At 43.1% G+C, this 18,271-nt stretch overlaps 1 protein-coding gene across 1 annotated transcript; it reads left to right on the top strand.

Moving 5' to 3' along the window:
• Positions 1-10,707: 10,707 nt before the first annotated feature.
• Positions 10,708-17,324, top strand: LOC124594016 (cuticle protein 21-like). The gene is made up of 3 exons (XM_047132368.1): positions 10,708-10,737; positions 16,644-17,160; positions 17,257-17,324. Exons 1-3 carry the CDS (start codon positions 10,726-10,728, stop codon positions 17,322-17,324), a joined length of 597 nt encoding a protein of 198 aa, XP_046988324.1. The 5' UTR covers positions 10,708-10,725.
• The last annotated feature ends 947 nt before the right edge of the window (positions 17,325-18,271 follow it).

The raw sequence follows: 18,271 nt of genomic DNA, 5'->3' as shown, positions 1-18,271 counted from the left end.
CGCGAAATATGGGAGAGAGTGTCACAGAAATGATACAGGATTTGGGCTGGAAATCATTAAAAGAAAGGCGTTTTTCGTTGCGACGGAACCTTCTCACGAAATTCCAATCACCAACTTTCTCCTCCGAATGCAAAAATATTTTGTTGACACCGACCTACATAGGGAGGAACGATCACCTAGATAAAATAAGGGAAATCAGAGCTCGTACGGAAAGATACAGGTGTTCATTCTTTCCACGCGCTATACGAGATTGGAATAATAGAGAATTGTGAAGGTGGTTCGATGAACCCTCTGCCAGGCACTTAAATGTGATTTGCAGAGTATCCATGTAGATGTAGATGTAGATGTAGATGGCCATCACATCCTATCCTCCGATAGTCCTGTTCACGAAGGAGAACGTCTGTTTCTTTATTCGGGGAAACAAGACGATAACTGAACGTTTTTAAGATAGTGCGTGGCCTGTAGCGCTTACGAAATGCGGGCCCCTATTCAGCGATACGCATTCCTTTATATTTCTTTTCTAAAAAAGGAAGGAAGAAAACAGCGAAGAGCGAAAAAACTAGTACACCCGACTGATATCTTGTAGAGTTCCCGCGAGCACCTAGAACTGCCGCAGCACGTTGTGGCATGGACTCGAATAATGTCTAGAGTAGTGCTGGAGGGAACTGACACGACGAACCCTGCAGTGCTGTCCATAAATCCGTAAGAGTACGAGGGGGTGGAAATCCCTTCTGAACAGCACGTTGCAAGGCATCTCTTATACGCTTCATAATGCTCGTGGCTGGGGAGTTTGGTGGCCAGCGGAAGTGTTTAAACTCAGAAGAGTGTTCCTGCAGCCACTGTGCAGCAATCCTATACGTGTGGAGTGTCGCATTGTCGTGCTGGAATTGCCCAAGTCCGTCGTCATGAACGGATGCAGGTGGACAGACAGGATGCGTATGTATGTGTCACCTGTCAGAGTCCTATCTAAACGTATCACGGGTCCCATATCACTCCAACTACACACACTCCACATCAGTACAGAGCCTCCAACAGCTTGAACGGTGCCCTGCTGACATGGATTCATGAGTTGTCTCTATATCCGTACATGTCCATCCGCTCGATACAATGTGAAACGAGGTCCGTCCGACCAAGCAACACGTTTCCAGTTATCAACAGTCTAATGTCGGTGTTGACGGGCCGAGGCGAGGCGTAAAGCTTTGTGTCGTGCAGTCATCAAGGCTACATCACTGGACCTTCGGCTCCGAAAGCCCATATCGATGATGTTTCGTTGAACTGTTCGCATACTGACGTTTGTTGATGGCCCAGCACTGAAATATGCAGCAATCTGCGGAAGGGCTGCTCCTCTGTCACGTTGATCGATTCTCTTCAGTAGTCGTTGGTCCCGTTCTTGCAGGAGTTTTTTCCGTGCGCAGTGATACCGGAGATTTGATATTTTACCGGATTGCTGATATTCACGGTACGCTCGTGAAATGCTCGTACGGGAAAATCCGCCATTCATCGCTACCTCGGAGATGCTGTGTCCTATCGTTCGTGCACAGACTATAACACCACGTTCAAACTCACTTAAATCTTGATAACCTGCCATTGTAATAGCAGCAGCCGGTCTAACAACTGCGGCAGAAACTTGTTGTCTTACATAGGCGTTGCCGACCGCATCGCCGTATCTTGTCTGTTTACATATCTCTGTATTTGAATACGCATGCCTACACCAGTTTCTTTCGCGCTTCAGTGTAATATGTGAAACTATCGTCGAAAAACATTTTATTTAACTAATGGCATCTATATACCACGATTTTTAACTATTACCTGGCCAATATAACAAGCGCTTGCCAACACAGTAAAACTAACCAAAACAGTTGATCTCCATTGGCTCCCTTACATAATTGGCAAAACCACTACTAAGACAAGTAAACAGTTAAACGACGCTCCATGTTTGCAGCACATTCCAATAGGAACATTTTAACCCTCTGAAGTGGATGTGCAGTCAGATCATGTAGGTAGCTGCTGCCTCGATATAGGATCAGTTATTGCCCAGCCATTTCTGCAAGTTAGGCTCAGTGTGGTTGTGAGGCGGTTAGCCACATTCATCTAGGCACTGGTGGACGGTATTAGCATTTGCGCCTCATATACACTTTGCACAAAGAGAAAAAGAACGAAAGCTCATATTCTACAATACAACACAAGCACACAAATGGATCTGAACTCTTATACATCAGCCTGTAGGTTTAACCATCAGAAATCTTGTTCACGCAGGACATACACAGAACAACATTTATACAAAATATGGTCACATAATATTCATATTGGAAACATTCAGCGCATTATGTACGACATACAGCATGTTGCTGCACAATTCACACCCACTGTACTTGTGTAGTACTGTACTAGCATCTTCGGAAGTCCTGAAATTATACAGTTTGTCTTATACGAATAATAAGTTTCTCAGTCATGAAACTGAAGTACACTACTGGCCATTTAAACTGCTACACCACGAAGATGACGCGCTACAGACGCGAAATTTAACCGACAGGAAGAAGATGCTGTGATATGCAAATGATTACCTTTTCAGAGCATTCACACAAGGTTGGCGCCGCTGGCGACACCTACAACGTGCTGACATGAGGAAAGTTTCCAACCGATTTCTCATACACAAACAGCAGTTGACCGTCGTTGCCTGGTGAAACGTTGTTGTGATGCCTCGTGTAAGGAGGAGAAGTGCGTACCATCACGTTTCCGACTTTGATAAAGGTCGGATTGTAGCCTATCGCGATTGCGGTTTATCGTATCGCGACATTGCTGCTCGCGTTGGTCGAGATCCAATGACTGTTAGCATAATATGGAATCGGTGGGTTCAGTAGGGTAATACGGAACGCCGTGCTGGATCCCAAGGCCTCCTATCACTAGCAGTCGAGATGGCAGGAATCTCATCCGCATGGCTGTAACGGATCGTGCACCCACGTCTCGATCCCTGGGTCAACAGGTGGGGACGTTTGCAAGTCAACAACCATCTGCACGAACAGTTCGACGACGTTTGCGGCAGCATGGACTATCAGTTCGGAGACCATGGCTGCGGTTACCCTTGACGCTGCATCACAGAGAGGAGTGCCTGCGATGGTGTACTCAACGACGAACCTGGGTGCACGAATGGCAAAACGTCATTTTTTCGCGTGAATCCAGGTTCTGTTTACAGCATCATGATGGTCGCATCCGTGTTTGGCGACATCGCAGTGTACGCACATCGGAAGCGTGTATTCGTCATCGCCATACTGGCGTATCACCTGGCGTGATGGTATGGGGTGCCATTGGTTACACGTCTCAGTCACCTCTTGTTCGTATTGACAGCACTTTGAACAGTGGACGTTACATTTCAGATGTGTTACGACCCGTGGCTCTACCCTTCATTCGATCCCCACCTTTCAGCAGGATAATGCACGATCGCATGTTGCAGATCCTGTACGGGCCTTTCTGGATACAGAAAATGTTTGACTGCTGCTCTGGCCAGCACATTCTCCAGATCTCTCACCAATTGAAAACGTCTGGTCAATGGTGGCTGAGCAACTGGCTCGTCACAATACGCCAGTCACTACTCTTGATGAACTGTGGTATCGTGTTGAAGCTACATGGGCAATTGTACCTGTACACGCCATCCAAGCTCTGTTTGACTCAATGCCCAAGCGTATGAAGGCCGTTATTACGGCCAGAGGCGGTTGTTCTGGGTATTGATTTCTCAGGATCTATGCGTGAAAATGTAATCACATGTCAGTTCTAGTATAGTATATTTGTCCAATGAATACCTTTTTATCATCTGCATTTCTCCTTGTTGTACCAATTTTAATGGCCAGCAGTGTAACATTTTGGACCACTACCTACTTAGGTCGTGTATACAGTGAAACTGATTAAGTGACTGGGATGTTGTTACTCTAGTTTTTCACTAACAATGGAACAGTGTCTCCTCTTCCCCACCTATTTCGTCCAAACTTATGGTATACGTAGGGCTCGGCGAGAAATGAAAGTGACGGAAGCGGAAACTCCAGATGACCAAGCGCTTAGCGAAAAAAGCAATTGTGGCGTGGGTCAGGTGAGGCATGACCCATTTAAGGTAATGTAAGTTCAAGGTAGCGTTTGGAACACCAGAGAGATCACAGAACGGTAATAGGGACGTCCTAGTTTCGAGTTCGGATGTGGAAGCTTTTTAATTTTTTATTTTAAATTTTTACGTTACAGGCACTGCAAATAATCCGAAATAGTGCTTAACATATTTTATTCATTAATATCTCCATAGAGAATTGAAAAGAAAAGGAAAAAATAATTCCCAAGAAAGGGGTGTAACAACAGCTTTCACTACGACATTGCAAATAAGTTTCCAAGAAGGACTTCTAATTAAAGCACACAGGACTTCCGTTAATCTCACTTTGACCTTCGAACAGCCTTCGAACAAAACGATCCTCTTTTTACGTGCAAATCATCAACTACAGAATAATAAAATATTCGCTCATGTTCAGCAAAAACAGAATACCTTGAACGACTACAGGTAGGACTTACGTATTCACAGATGTATGCTAGTATGCTCTGCAGAAATAATCAGTATTTCATTCACCTCGGTTAGCATGTGTGCTGCTGCCTAGTAGTAACAGGATCCACCATGAGCCCTGTAAACATGTTCTATGCGTGATGGCATCGACTCGTTTAAGACATGAATGACGTCCTGTGGTATAGCCTTCCACGCTGCATTCACCTGATTCCCACGTTCATCTATGATGGTTGACTTTGGGTCTCAGCGTTGCATCCTTCATTTCAGCATATACCGCACATTTTCGATTGGCTACAAGTCTGGTGAAATGGTGGGACAGGGCAAAATGTTGACATCCTGTGAAACCAGGAAGGCACGTGTTCGTGCAACAACATGTGGTCGTGCATTGCTTTGCTGAAAAATGGCGTGTGGGGTGCTCCGCAGAAAAGATATGGTTACACGTCGTAAGATGTCATTTACGCAGGTCACACTGGTCACTCTGGACATGCACCAGCTGTGATTAGTGGTTGTACCCAATAGCATCCCACACCATAAGGGCTAGAGTTGGCGCTGCATGCCTTGTGCGAATGCAGTCACTGTGATGTCGCTGCCCCTGCTTGCGGCAAACCAAAATGCGGCCATCATTTTCAAACAAACAGAACCTGGATTCTTCTAAAACCACTATCTGATGCCATACCTGTTTCCAGTGACGTCGTTCCATACACCACTGCCCTCTAGCATGTTTCTGCATATTCGTCGAAGGTAGGTGGAGAAGTGGAAGGCGCGCAAATTCGTCGAAGGTAGGTAGAGAAGTGGACGGCGCGCACGTAACCGATGCCGTAGTAGACGGCGACGGACTGTTACCCCTGATAGTGTACGATACGTTACACTGTCCCACTTTTGCACCAGAGCCGAGGAGGACGCAGATCTATCCTGCAATGCCATTCGGATGAGATGTTGATCAACTCGGAAGGTGATCTGGTTGCTGTGACCTGATCCATCTCGTCGTGTTCTACGGCCTTCCGTGAACCATTCGCTGCATACCCGTTGCACTGTCGAAACACGAGCATCAGTTTGCCGGATGAGTGTATCACATTCTCTCACGCCAATAATGCGCCCTTTTTCAAACTCACGATTCGGTGCGTGCATACGTCTGTGAGATATCCTGGCTCTGAGCACTATGGGACTTAACATCTATGGTCTTCAGTCCCTAGAACTTAGAACTACTTAAACGTAACTAACCTAAGGACATCACACAACACCCAGTCATCACGAGGCAGAGAAAATCCCTGACCCCGCCGGGAATCGAACCCGGGAACCCGGGCGCGGGAAGCGAGAACGCTACCGCACGACCACGAGCTGCGGACTGTGAGATATCCTGCACGTCTGATCAAGTTACACTGATCCAATAGCAACGAGAGCTGCAGGCACATTTTACCGGTAGGTGGTGTTGCGTGCTGCGCCGCGACATCGATGTTGAACCCGTAGGCCGATACGGTTCAAATGCTAATCATTTCTGCAAAATATACTGATGTACACGTCCTGTGACTATGAACTTCCTATCTCTAGTCGTTCAAGTTGTTATGAAAATATTAATAAATACAATTTATTTGGTATTATTTCGGTTAGTTTGCAAAAAAAATATGGTAAGAATTGAAAATAAAGAAAGGTTTCTGCATAGGGACTCGAACTCACGACCGTCATATTACCGTTCTGTACCCGTTCTGCAGCACCAATCGCTGCCTTCGAACTACATTAACATAAATGGCTCACGTCTCACATGAAACGCACCAAAAATGGGGTTTCTTCTAAAAGCTCGATCATCTGGGGTTCCCCGCTACCATTTTCATTTTTGGCCCAGCCGTGCGTACACCATAAATCTGAACGAAATCGGTGATAACTAGTGGGCGCGGTCCCCTTGTAAGAGGGTAAATTGAGGTAACCTCTCCTCCCGGTTTCTACCATCGCTCGAATTACCAGTAATTACTACCGAGCAAGGTTGTGCAGTGGTTAGCACACCGGACTCGCATTCGGGAGGACTACGGTTCAAACCCGCGCCCGGTCATCCTGATTTAGGCTTTCCGTGATTTCCCTAAATCGGTTCAGGTAAATAGCATGTTTCAAACACACATAAATGCACTGTAACCTGGCAGAAAACCTAGAGTAAACGATCAACATAAAATTTGTGAAAGGAATGTAAAAACGCGAATGTTAAAAAAATGAAACTGACCTGGATTATCAGTAACCTGAATTCAAACCACAGCCACACTTTTGGGGTACTGTGATTCGCTTACCAGTCTACGTCCTTTCTACATCTACATCACATACTATATGGTAAAACGTTTATTTCTATTATGATTATTCTGTAGTTCGAACTTCAGTGTTCGGCAGAGTCTCACTGAATTACTTTATTTCTCTACCCTTCCACTCAAACAGCACGCGAGCGCCTATTTCTCTTATCGTTACAGCGCAGAAGTCCTGTAACAAATATGTTTGAGAAGGCCGCGCGCAGAATTGTAGTTTTGGGGTCGGGGGGACTCGGTTCCTATTTGATCTAGGAACATTAGGTGAAAAGTTTTTGGTTTAGCCCGGCCCAGGGGCCAATTGCATAGCCATTCGAACATCTAGCTTACTGTAGCTGTTGCAGTATATCAAGCAAGGTTTGAACGACGAACCGGAGTTGGCGCCCAGTCAAACTGTGCGAATCGTTTAATTCCTTTTGCAAAAAATGTTAATTGGGCTGGCATTAATGTTCAGTTAGTGGCACAATTTGTATGTGGACTCTTCGGATTTTACGTGTAAATACGTGGAAAAAAATTTTGTTTCTGGTAGGTTTTTGAGGTTTTTGAACTGCGCCACTTCTATATTTTAAACTTGTACGAATCGATTCCAACTTTGCACGAAGATAGATAAATGAATAAACACAAAATGACTTTCTTTATTCGATAATCTTTATTCGTTGTCCAGATACAATGGTTTAAAGTCGGGCTAAATGTAGCACTTAAAATTTATTCTTACATGAACTGAATGCATGGAAACAGTTTAAAGTGAAACAAATAAAAAATCCATTCTTTCGATAAAATTGAAAACTCACTTTAAAAATGTAGCTTGTGTTCGATTTTACGTGCAATAAACGTATTGGCAGTAAGTTTTTTACACGCGCCACTACTACCTTTCAAATTACGTGCAAAAACATGTTTTTCTGGCAGGTTTTTGAAGTACACCACTTTTACACTTCAAACTTGTACGAAGCTGTTCAAATTTTGTACTAAGGTAGATAAGTGGATAAAATCAAAAAGAAAATTTTTATCCAATAATCTTTATCCATTGTCTAGATATGATGGTTTAAAGTAGAGGTAAATGTAGCACATAAAAATCATTCTTACGTGAACCGAATGCATGGAAACGTCTTAAACGGATGCAGATAAATAAGAAATGCCTTCTTACGATAAAATTGAAAGCTTGCGTTCAAAAAAATCTAGCGTCATTCGGATTTTATGGGCAAAAAAACACGTTTTTTGTGTGTTTTATGTGCTACACTGACATGTTTTAATCTTTTGCAAATCGGTTAACATCTTGTAGGAAGGTAAGCACATGTAATTAATTGTCGTTGTGTTGTTTTGTGAAGCATTTATGTGTTGCCGCGATATAAGCAGCACAGTCCGAAAGACAAGTAAAGTGACCTATACAGGAGCAGTCGTCGCCCGAATCAATAAAAGTCTACGTCGAGTGCCAAGCTATGGCGGCCTAATGTCGAAATTATGGTAGAGTGAAAGTTGGGAACCAAAATGAAAAATACTCCTATCATAGCACAAAAAGGCGAATATATCCTGACAAGAATTAGGACTGAAAGCAAAGGCAACTAGCTTTTCGAATTATCCAATATGTTCAAAGACACTTAAAACATTTTGACGTAATCGCTCTTTTTCGAGTTACCCTACTTCCGCAACGCAGTGAGCTCTCTTAGCTGCAAGGTGTTGCCACACCCGCATCCTGCAATTTACAGACTAAAGTCCCTGATCCTATATCCAAAATACAGAGGATTCACTAGCTGCAATAAACAATATTAATAACACATGCTAAAGAGCATATATGTAATAGCTGAGAGTATAAAATTTCTGGCGGTGGATTTGTTTGGAAGGATGTCATTATGTATCATGTTACTTCACTTGACACGATGCATTACATTACATTGCATGGGACTAATACTAACAAGTAAAAAAGTTCAAACATGTCAAGATGTTTCAATTTAAATGTCTATGAAGCTGCCACATAAGTCGAAAACTAGTTCCCTTCTTTTAAACCCCTAACTCTGTAAAGGACATATTCGCCTTTTTTTGTACTATGATAGGAGAATTTTTCATCCTGATTTTATTATGATGCTAATTTATGCCTATGTGGGTTGGAGTCAACAAAATATTTTCACATTCAGAGAAAAATTCAGTTACTGAAATTTCGCGAAAAGAAATAAAAAGCACATTTTGTTTTAATGATTGCAACCCAACTCGCTTATCATATTCGTTACATTCTCTCCTTAATTCGGGACAATACAATACCAGCTGCTCTTCTCTGAACTTTTCCAGTGTCGTCTATCAATCCCATCTGTTGCATCTTTTAAGTGTTCCGCCAAAACACACTGTCATTGTTTCGTCTGCTCCACATTTTTTAGTATAATGATTCTAATTTAAGTTTTTCGTAATTTACTTCCTAGATATTTAGTTGCGTGGACAATCTTTGAGTTTGTATGATTTATCATGTAACTGAAATGTAGTGGATCTTTTTTAGCAGCTGTGTGGAGGACGTCACACATTTTACTTTTCGCAGTACGCAGATATCTCGTCAACGGGAACAACAGACATATTTTCTAGTTCACTAGATGACTTCCCGTCAATTACTACGAACTGTGATCTTTCTGACAGTAAATAAGGAATCGAATCGCATTTTCGAGTTGGTACTCCGATTGACAATTTGGTTAGAGACCATTGGTGAGGAACTGTGGCGAAAGCCTTCCGAAAATCTAGAAATATTGAAGCAGCTTAAGATCCATTGTCAATAGCACTCAATATTTTGTGTAGAAAAAAAGAGTGACTTATGTTTCACTAGAACAATGTTTTGTGAATCAGTGCTGATTAGGTGTTTGATGGGAGGGTTCATCAACAGATAGTTTTAGGCAAACTATCTTAACATAAGTTAATAACATAAAGTAAGTTATTGTTGTCTGAGCCACTCTCATGATTGCTTACCCTTCAGCTAGAAGGATGATTACAGAAATATAAAGCACTCTCATGCTGTACGGTTGCAGTAGGTCAAAGGTCGTGCTGAATGAATTCAGTACACCACAAGAGAAGTTATGCTGTTGTCTCTGAACTGCGTATTTGTCCATTCATCAAAACTGAATGTTCCACCTTGTCGCTACAAAAATCTTACACCAATGCTAACGTCTTTGAATAATTAACAGAGTTCGTGACTGAATGTAATCTTTCACTCTTCAACAGTATGTCTGGATATGTAAACGTAATAAGAGAGAGATTTATTCCTTATCTAGAATCTTTACACCTTGCTCCAGTGCCGACCGGTGTGGCCGTACGGTTCTAGGCGCTACAGTCTGGAACCGCATGACCGCTACGGTCACAGGTTCGAATCCTGCCTCGGGCATGAATGTGTGTGATGTCCTTAAGATAGTTAGGTTTAAGTAGTTCTAAGTTCTAGGGGACTAATGACCTCAGATGTTAAGTCCCATAGCGCTCAGAGCCATTTGAACTATTTTGAACCTTGCTCCAATACAGTCACAGCAATAGTTACCGCTTGTAGAGACTGACAAACCCAGTCTTAGTTTTCTGATGCTTTTATTTCAGTTGACACCGCACGCAGCGTTAGCCTCATATTGAAAGAAAGCAAAACGCGGACGTTTGCGGAATGACGAGCTGATCACATACTTGGTCAGTACGTAACGCCAGTGGTCAGCTGTGGGTGCAAATGTGTGCCGATCTCGAAGGGGTTGCAAAACGCCACTGAAATCCAGGAGCACGGCGCAGCGGCGTACGAAAGAGTAACCGATACGGCTGCGACAACTGGCCTGACAGGAGTGTCAGCAAGAGGCGGCTAGAGTGACGCGCTCACCACGAGGTATATAAGGGCAGGGGCCGCGGGGTGCTTCAGAACAACACAGCAGCCTCCACCAGCAGCACCGCCACGACAGCGGCACCTCCAGCATGGCTTACAAGGTACGTCTCGTGTGGCCAGTTCCGTCATGACGATCCTACAGGACAAGAGACTTTTCTCGGTCTTCACAGATTCAGAAAAAAACCACTCGTATGGAATACAGATTGTTTTATCCATACACGATGTCCTGTAGGAGGTACATCCAAGTCAAATGACTAGTGTTCTTAGATTTTCGAAAAGTGTTCGTTACTTGAAACGTATTCAACTCCCACAATGATATTACTGAAAACAGTTAATTGATGAAGGCACTTCAGAGCAGACTTCTCACTTTTTGCACTTCCTAATAATCTAGAGCGGGGTACATTTACGTAACGATTGTAGACACTTCGGGAGCGTTGCTTTGAGGATGCTGTTCAAATGGTTTAAATGGCTCTGAGCACTATGCGATTTAACTGCTGAGATCATCAGTCGCCTAGAACTTAGAACTAATTAAACCTAACTAACCTAAAGACATCACACACAGCCATGCCCGAGGCAGGATTCGAAACTGCGACAGTAGCGGTCGCTCGGTTCCAGACTGTAGCGCCTAGAACCGCACGGCCACTCCGGCCGGTGAGGATGCTGTGTTGTGTTGACCTGGTGTTGAGAGTGGTCCGGGTTTTTATCAGTTGCTTGAATAAAACGCAAGCTTCGTTTTTGGCTATTTCTTCAATGCAAGCTAAAACTCTTCGTATACATTTGACGTAGACGATGCACACAAATTTCGTCATAATAAGAGTGAAACTGAACTTTCTTTTGTATAATTCAAATAAATGGCTCTAAGCACTATGGGACTTAACATCTAAGGTCATCAGTCCCGTAGACTTAGAACTACTTAAACCTAACTAACCTAAGGACATCACACACATCCATGCCCGAGTCAGGATTCGAACCTGCGACCGTAGCAGCAGCGCGGTTCCGGACTGAAGCTCCTAGCACCGCTCGGCCACAGCGGCCAACTTAGTCCAAATAAAAAAGAACTGTTAGCCCCCAGGTACAAGCACGCTGACACGGTTCACTCCACCCATTCCGTTACATACATGCCGAATCGACCATGCTTCTAAAAACCAAAGATACGCATGTGCCGAAGATAGGCTTCCAAAAAGTTATATTGGTATGAAAATATAAACTATGAAATAAATTTCATGTACACCAGAAGGTAGAAATTTACGCGTTATTTCAAAATATGTGTTAAGATTTTCAATTACTGTTTTTATTCAAATCTGTTTCAGACCACATGTAAAGTTCATGTATAACCATTCTTCTAGGTAGCTACATTTACGCCTTCTGAACATATAAAAAATACACAGAGGAACTTTAAATAAAAAAATGAAACTACAAATAACAGAAAGTCAAGCATAATTAATGCACTCCCCTGCCAGAACCGAAAAACGTCTAAGTTCACAAAAAAAAACGGTACCGTATTCTTCACTTTAGAAATCAGGTGTCGACAGGTACAATACTGGCCACAAAGCGTCTACCTAGGATCGTCAAATACTAACCAAGATGCTATCGTACGGAGTATCTTCATAGTTGAGCGATTTGCTGGTGAGCATTTCAGAGCCCAGAACATTACCCTGGGAGGCAAAGTTCTACACAGAACAAATTAACATCACAAGTGCACAGAGGAATGGTAGTAGGCTCTTTAATGTTCTCAGTATACACAAACGGTCAGCAGAACTACAAGAGAGTTCGCTGACGATGCTGTTTACTACGGGAAAGTATCGTCGTTAAGCGATCGTAAGAAAATACATAACGACCGGATAAAATGTCCACTTGGTGTAATGTGGATAAATCAAGTTATCTTCCGTTAGGAATGTGGAATGCACTCAATGAATGCGATATGACTTTCAAAATGGTAGAGCACAGCAATCAGTCGTCCTTTCTTTTAGGGCTTCACTAAAGTAAATTTAAATTTCGGCTAGTGCCTAGCCATTGTCAATGCACTGTTTCATAGTTTCAATACTTGTCCTAGTACGCCAGTCCTCTATTGTTCTGGCTTCTGTCATAGTTCATTCAAAAGGCTTGAATGTACTCTGTAGTGGATGAAATGTAGCACATTTTGCCATTGTGCAAAGATTTGTCAGAAACAAAACATATACAATCGAGAAGCGCCTTGTGCGCATGGCCATGTCCGTTTATGTAGCGCTTAAGCCTTAACAATCATTTGTAACCACTGCACATACGGACATTGCCATGTGCACAAAGTGCTTTTTGATTGAAAATGTTTCATTTCTGACAAGGCTTTGCATAATGTTTTACGTTTTGTCCACTAATGTGATAACCTGCCTTCAGGTTGAAATTCACAAACAATATGTTTTTTAACAAAAATTTTTGAAGACCATAAGATAACAGCAAAGTCTGTCGAAATCGATTTTCGAAAATAAAGACGAATTTATGCCATCTTGGCTACAGTAAAATTTTTTTACCGGACATAACGTACTTTATTTTGTCGAAACTTCTGAAGAATGTGAGTATTTTAATTCCGGTAGTGTCATGAGATGATTGAGTTAGCAGTACACATGCAACGAGTAAAAATGATCAGATCGCGACAGGTACCGTCCAGCAAGTACATCAGTCCATGGTAAGCAGGTGTCTCCAATAATGGAAACAAGCAAGGCAAGTAACGTTTCGGATTTTCTTTGTTTCTTAATACCACTTGCGAAAAATACTGGTTGATTCAAATTTTTTGCGTATTTTTTCAGCCAAAGACAGCCGCTTACGTTTGATTATTTTTATCTCAGCGTTTTATTTCTCTTTTTCTTCGTTACAGAATACTGTCGAATTCTTGAAACTTGCATTCTTAGTTACGCGTATCTACTACTTGTCCCACCGCTTAGGATGTGGGTACTTGTCAGTCCACACATTTACGATACTACGTAGCACTGTGGAAAGAGTTTTCCATTCATGGATTGATATATTCATTTTGTTACTGCATTACCTTTTATGAGACGTCAAAGTTTTCCGGTATCATTTTCGTACAAAGTATTTACGACAGTTTAGAACATCAAGGTAGATAGTAATGTATCAGTGTGTTCAACAGCTTACTTACTGTTAGCATACAACCAGTATTATTAAGAACAAAGCAGGAGCCGCGCGGAGTGGCAACGCGGTTTGAGGCGCCATGTCACGGGTTGAGCAGCTCCTCCTGCCGGAGGTTCGAGTCCTCCCTCGGGCAAGCGTGTGTGTGTTGTTCTTAGCATACATTAGTTTAAATAGTGTGTAAGTCTAGGGGCAGATGACTAAAGCAATTTGGTCTCTTAGGAATTAACATACATTTGAATATTTGAACAAAGCAGGGGTAACTTAATTATACGTGTACTACAGCTTGACGGTGTTTTAAAACAACTTGGCCATTCTTCTACCAGAGCAGTGCAGACTACTGTGAAGTGCAATCATTACTCCTGAAGACATTCAGTTAGACTAACGCGTGTGGCGAAGAGCAGCAGTACTACTGGATTTTGTATTATTGGACCCTTATGCAGCCATTAGTTCAGATTAGTTCAGTTCATATCCATAGAGCTTAGTTCCGCATTAGGCAGAATTGACCACCTTCAGATATTAGCAATTTGCAGCGCAGTCATCAAAATTGTCGCTGATACCAGAAGATGTCCCGTCGTGAAGCGAAAACCAAATTTTCATTGCGATCTGATCCGAATATACCAGACTTTCGATAATTCAACTTAACAACTGCGTCAGAAGAAAAAAACAATAAACTGTTAGACAGACCGCAGATTTCCTGTGGGTACTTTCAGGCTCAGTCGAGGTTCCTTTTAGGAAAAAGGATGCGCAACATTTACACGAGGGTTGGTCTACGTGGTAAAAACCACATCACTGTTTAATACTTCGAAGAAAAAAAAAAAGATCAGAGATTGACAGCGATATCAACACAGGCAGAGTATTCAGTTAATTTCTGTCATGACTATGATGGTTCAAATGGCTCTGAGCACTATGAGACTTAACATCTATGGTCATCAGTCCCCTAGAACTTAGAACTACTTAAACCTAACTAACCAAAGGACATCACACAACACCCAGTCATCACGAGGCAGAGAAAATCCCTGACCCCGCCGGGAATCGAACCCGGGAAGCGAGAACGCTACCGCACGACCACGACCTGCGGACTCTTGACTAAGAAAGAACCGTGACCGATACATGTGACTCGTGAAGAAATGCAGGATAGACAAGGAAAACTACAATAAAAAAAAATGGTTCAAATGGCTCTGAGCACTATGGGACTTAACATCTCTGGTCATCAGTCCCCTAGAACTTAGAACTACTTAAACCTAACTAACCTAAGGACATCACACACATCCATGCCCGAGGTAGGATTCGAACCTGCGACCGTAGCAGTCGCGCGGTTCCGGACGGAGCGCCTAGAACCGCGAGACCACCGCGGCCGGCAAAACCACAATCGGAATGACCAGACGGAGATTAAGAAACTATTCGGGAATGCGAAAGATGATTGGAGTTTAACGTCCCGTAAGAGTGGCAGTGACACCATGTACGCACTAGTATAAAAAAAAAATGCTTCAGAATGACCGAACAACTGAATCCAAGTCCTCCTACGTTGGAGTCCAGTATCTCAGCTAAAGTTCCAAAACTGGCGTAGGCTACTTAGACTGCCGTGAGTAAGCGTAGACTGCGGTAGTTTTACTAGTAACCATGGTCAGTTAAGGTCGTACTTGCATTATCTGTGCGTTAGGTGTGTTGCATACCTATCGGACGTTACCTCATGACAATCGCTTTCTTTACTCTACGTATGTGATCAATGTCTAACTAGATCCCTCTAAAAACAGGAAACATTTAGAAACTGAGTGAGGATATATTAAGGGCCACATAAGCTAAGGAAGATTTTGGTACATAATTATTCTCCCGTCTGCTAACTAAGAATTTATAGCAGTACTTATAACAGTATTTACAGCAAAATCAAACATTTCAACGTTTAATTCAGATTTTATTTGAAAATTGTTGTTTGTAAAGAAAACCAGAGGGATACTGTAGCAAAAATAACGAAAACTATACAATTTATCATACAGCGCCACAAAACATATTTACCTCAACAAAAGTAAAAAATAAAGAAAACTATACATTTTATCAAACAGCGCTAGAAAACGCAATTTCCTCAAGAAAAAGGTAAAATAAAGAAAATGTTTGCTAAACAAAAATGTATCAAGCATCTCTTTAATACATCGGCATACTTATATAAAACGTGTTTCTGTTATTCATAAACAACTTCCGCATTTATCAACAATAAAAGAAAACTCTTGCCTTTCATCATGATGAAGAATGTTCAATTGAGTACAAAATAACAACAATTCTTATCTACATATATTTTATGTCTGTGCATGTAAACTGTACTTGCACCAATAGTTATTGCTTTTGTTGCATAAAAGCACAGAGCGCAGAAGCTAGGCGATCAACTAATTTTTATTGCTTATAAAATGCAATCTGTATTCTGTAAAGATATAAAATATATAATGGACTAACACTGAATGATGTGTGTTTCTGATTATGTGCAAAGGAAACAGCTAAACAAACAAACAAAACATTGAGAAGTCGGTGCCTCCCGGTTTCTCTCTTACACATTCGTTTATCTTTCTTTTCCTACCAATGCTAAAAATACTATTAATAATCCTACAATTTACTACGCCATTTTTGTACTGCTCCAAAACTACCGAACTGCAGTTTCGATATAGCACAACTCTAGTCTCAATTATGGAACGCAGCCTAGGTGTGCAGTATTGCACAGTTCTCTGTTATGAAAAAGACAAAAATTATGATCCCAATGGTTCCACATAATAAAGCCCAAACAGAAAGACAAGGTGCAGACAGTCAGAGAGCATCTATTGATTTTTTTTCTTATGATGGATAATGGACACACTTTTGTTAACAATATGGTAAAGTAGCCACTGCATGACTGCCGCAGCTGATCGTCCTCGCCGCCGTGGCGGCCGTGGCACACGCCGGGTACCTGGGCGCGCCCGCTATCGTCGCTCCCGGTGCCGCCTTCGCCGCGCCCGCCTACGCTGCCCCCACCATCGACGCCGCCCCCATCAGCAGCTACGGCCCGGCCATTGCCGCTGCCCCAGTTGGCAGCTACGCCCCCGCCTTTGTCGCCGCCCCCGTCGCCAGGTTCGCCCAGGCCGTCGCTGCTGCCCCCTCCGTCAGAGCTGCCCCCGCCCCCGTCGCCGCCGCCCCGCCTGCTACCGTCGCCACAGAGTACGACCCCAATCCCCAGTACAGCTACGGCTACAGCGTGTCTGACTCTATCACCGGTGACTCCAAGAACCAACAGGAGACCCGCAACGGCGACGTCGTCCAGGGCAGCTACAGCCTGGCCGAGCCGGACGGCTCCATCCGCACCGTCGACTACACCGCCGATCCCGTCAACGGCTTCAACGCCGTCGTGCACCGCCAGCCGGGCACCCACCCCGCCCCCGCAGGTTCCGCTGCCGCACCCGCCCCCGCCCGCGCCCCTGCCGCCAGGGCCGCCCCTGCCCCTCAACAGGCTACCAGAGCGGCATACTCTGGGCCTGCAGTGTCCGCCGCTCCTTCCGCCAGGGCCTACGGCCCTGTTCTGTCCTATGGCAAGGTTATTCTAAGCTAAATGCTATTTCTTCTAGGCTAGATGTTATTTATTCTTGAATTCGTTTCTCTCCTTATTTGCACTGCATGTATTTAGCACTGTGGTATTAATTGTTTGTAATCTTTAGTCTTAAATAAACATCTTTGGAGACATATTTCTTATTTCCTTGGGCACCATTGCCACAAAACGATATTTTCAGATATAATTTCGATTAATTCAACTTTAACTTAAACGTATCTTGTGAGAGTCATACCAAAGGACTACATTACAACACAGGGACTACTCAACAAAACCTGGAAAGCGACATACTTCACATGAGAGATGTAGTGTGAGACAATGAACCATTAAGAGGTAACAATGATGACCATCGAATGCATACTTCACTGGAAGGTGTTGAAACACCCACGTTTAAATTCCTTTATTGGGTTTTATGTATTTTACCGAAGCCGCCAAACAGTTAATTATTATGATTATATGACATTGTGCTTAATGGATGAAAGGCTATAGGTTTTTCTGCTGTGGTTTCGGGGGTATCTCAACCGAGTGCGGCTGTTCTGAGACGAAATAGTTCATGATTGAAAGTTTGTCTATTATTAAAGACCATAAAGGTTGCGATGTACAAATTGATATGTATTTTCTACTAACACACAAATTCTGAGTCAGTTGCTACCTTCGCCTTACACGTCTAATCACAGTTATATCTTTTTATTGGTTGTTAATTTTCAGCACTTCGTCACACGCAATGCTGATGGTTAACATTCACAACAATCCTCACTGCAATCCACGGTTGTTGCTGGCCGACGCGGTTGACGCGAAACACGTAATTCGGCACTTGTCACTTTTGGTTTCATATCACTCGCGAATCGGTATCGATGAGGGTCCACCCCACGACGATCAGGGAGACGCGCTCATTTGTCATACACCGGTGAATTTACCGTTTACTACTCACTCAACCACCATTCTTGCCC

Source organism: Schistocerca americana, chromosome 2 (assembly GCF_021461395.2).
Source record: "Schistocerca americana isolate TAMUIC-IGC-003095 chromosome 2, iqSchAmer2.1, whole genome shotgun sequence".
NCBI classification, from domain to species: Eukaryota; Metazoa; Arthropoda; class Insecta; order Orthoptera; family Acrididae; genus Schistocerca; species Schistocerca americana.
Note: the sequence above shows the minus strand (reverse complement) of the source record. Positions and strands in the feature narration are given on the sequence as shown.

Bases quoted from the DNA above. Each gene is read 5' to 3' on its own strand.
- LOC124594016 (XM_047132368.1), top strand. The intron at 17,161-17,256 runs GTTCCGCTGCCG...CTGGGCCTGCAG, and splicing joins CACCCACCCCGCCCCCGCAG to TGTCCGCCGCTCCTTCCGCC.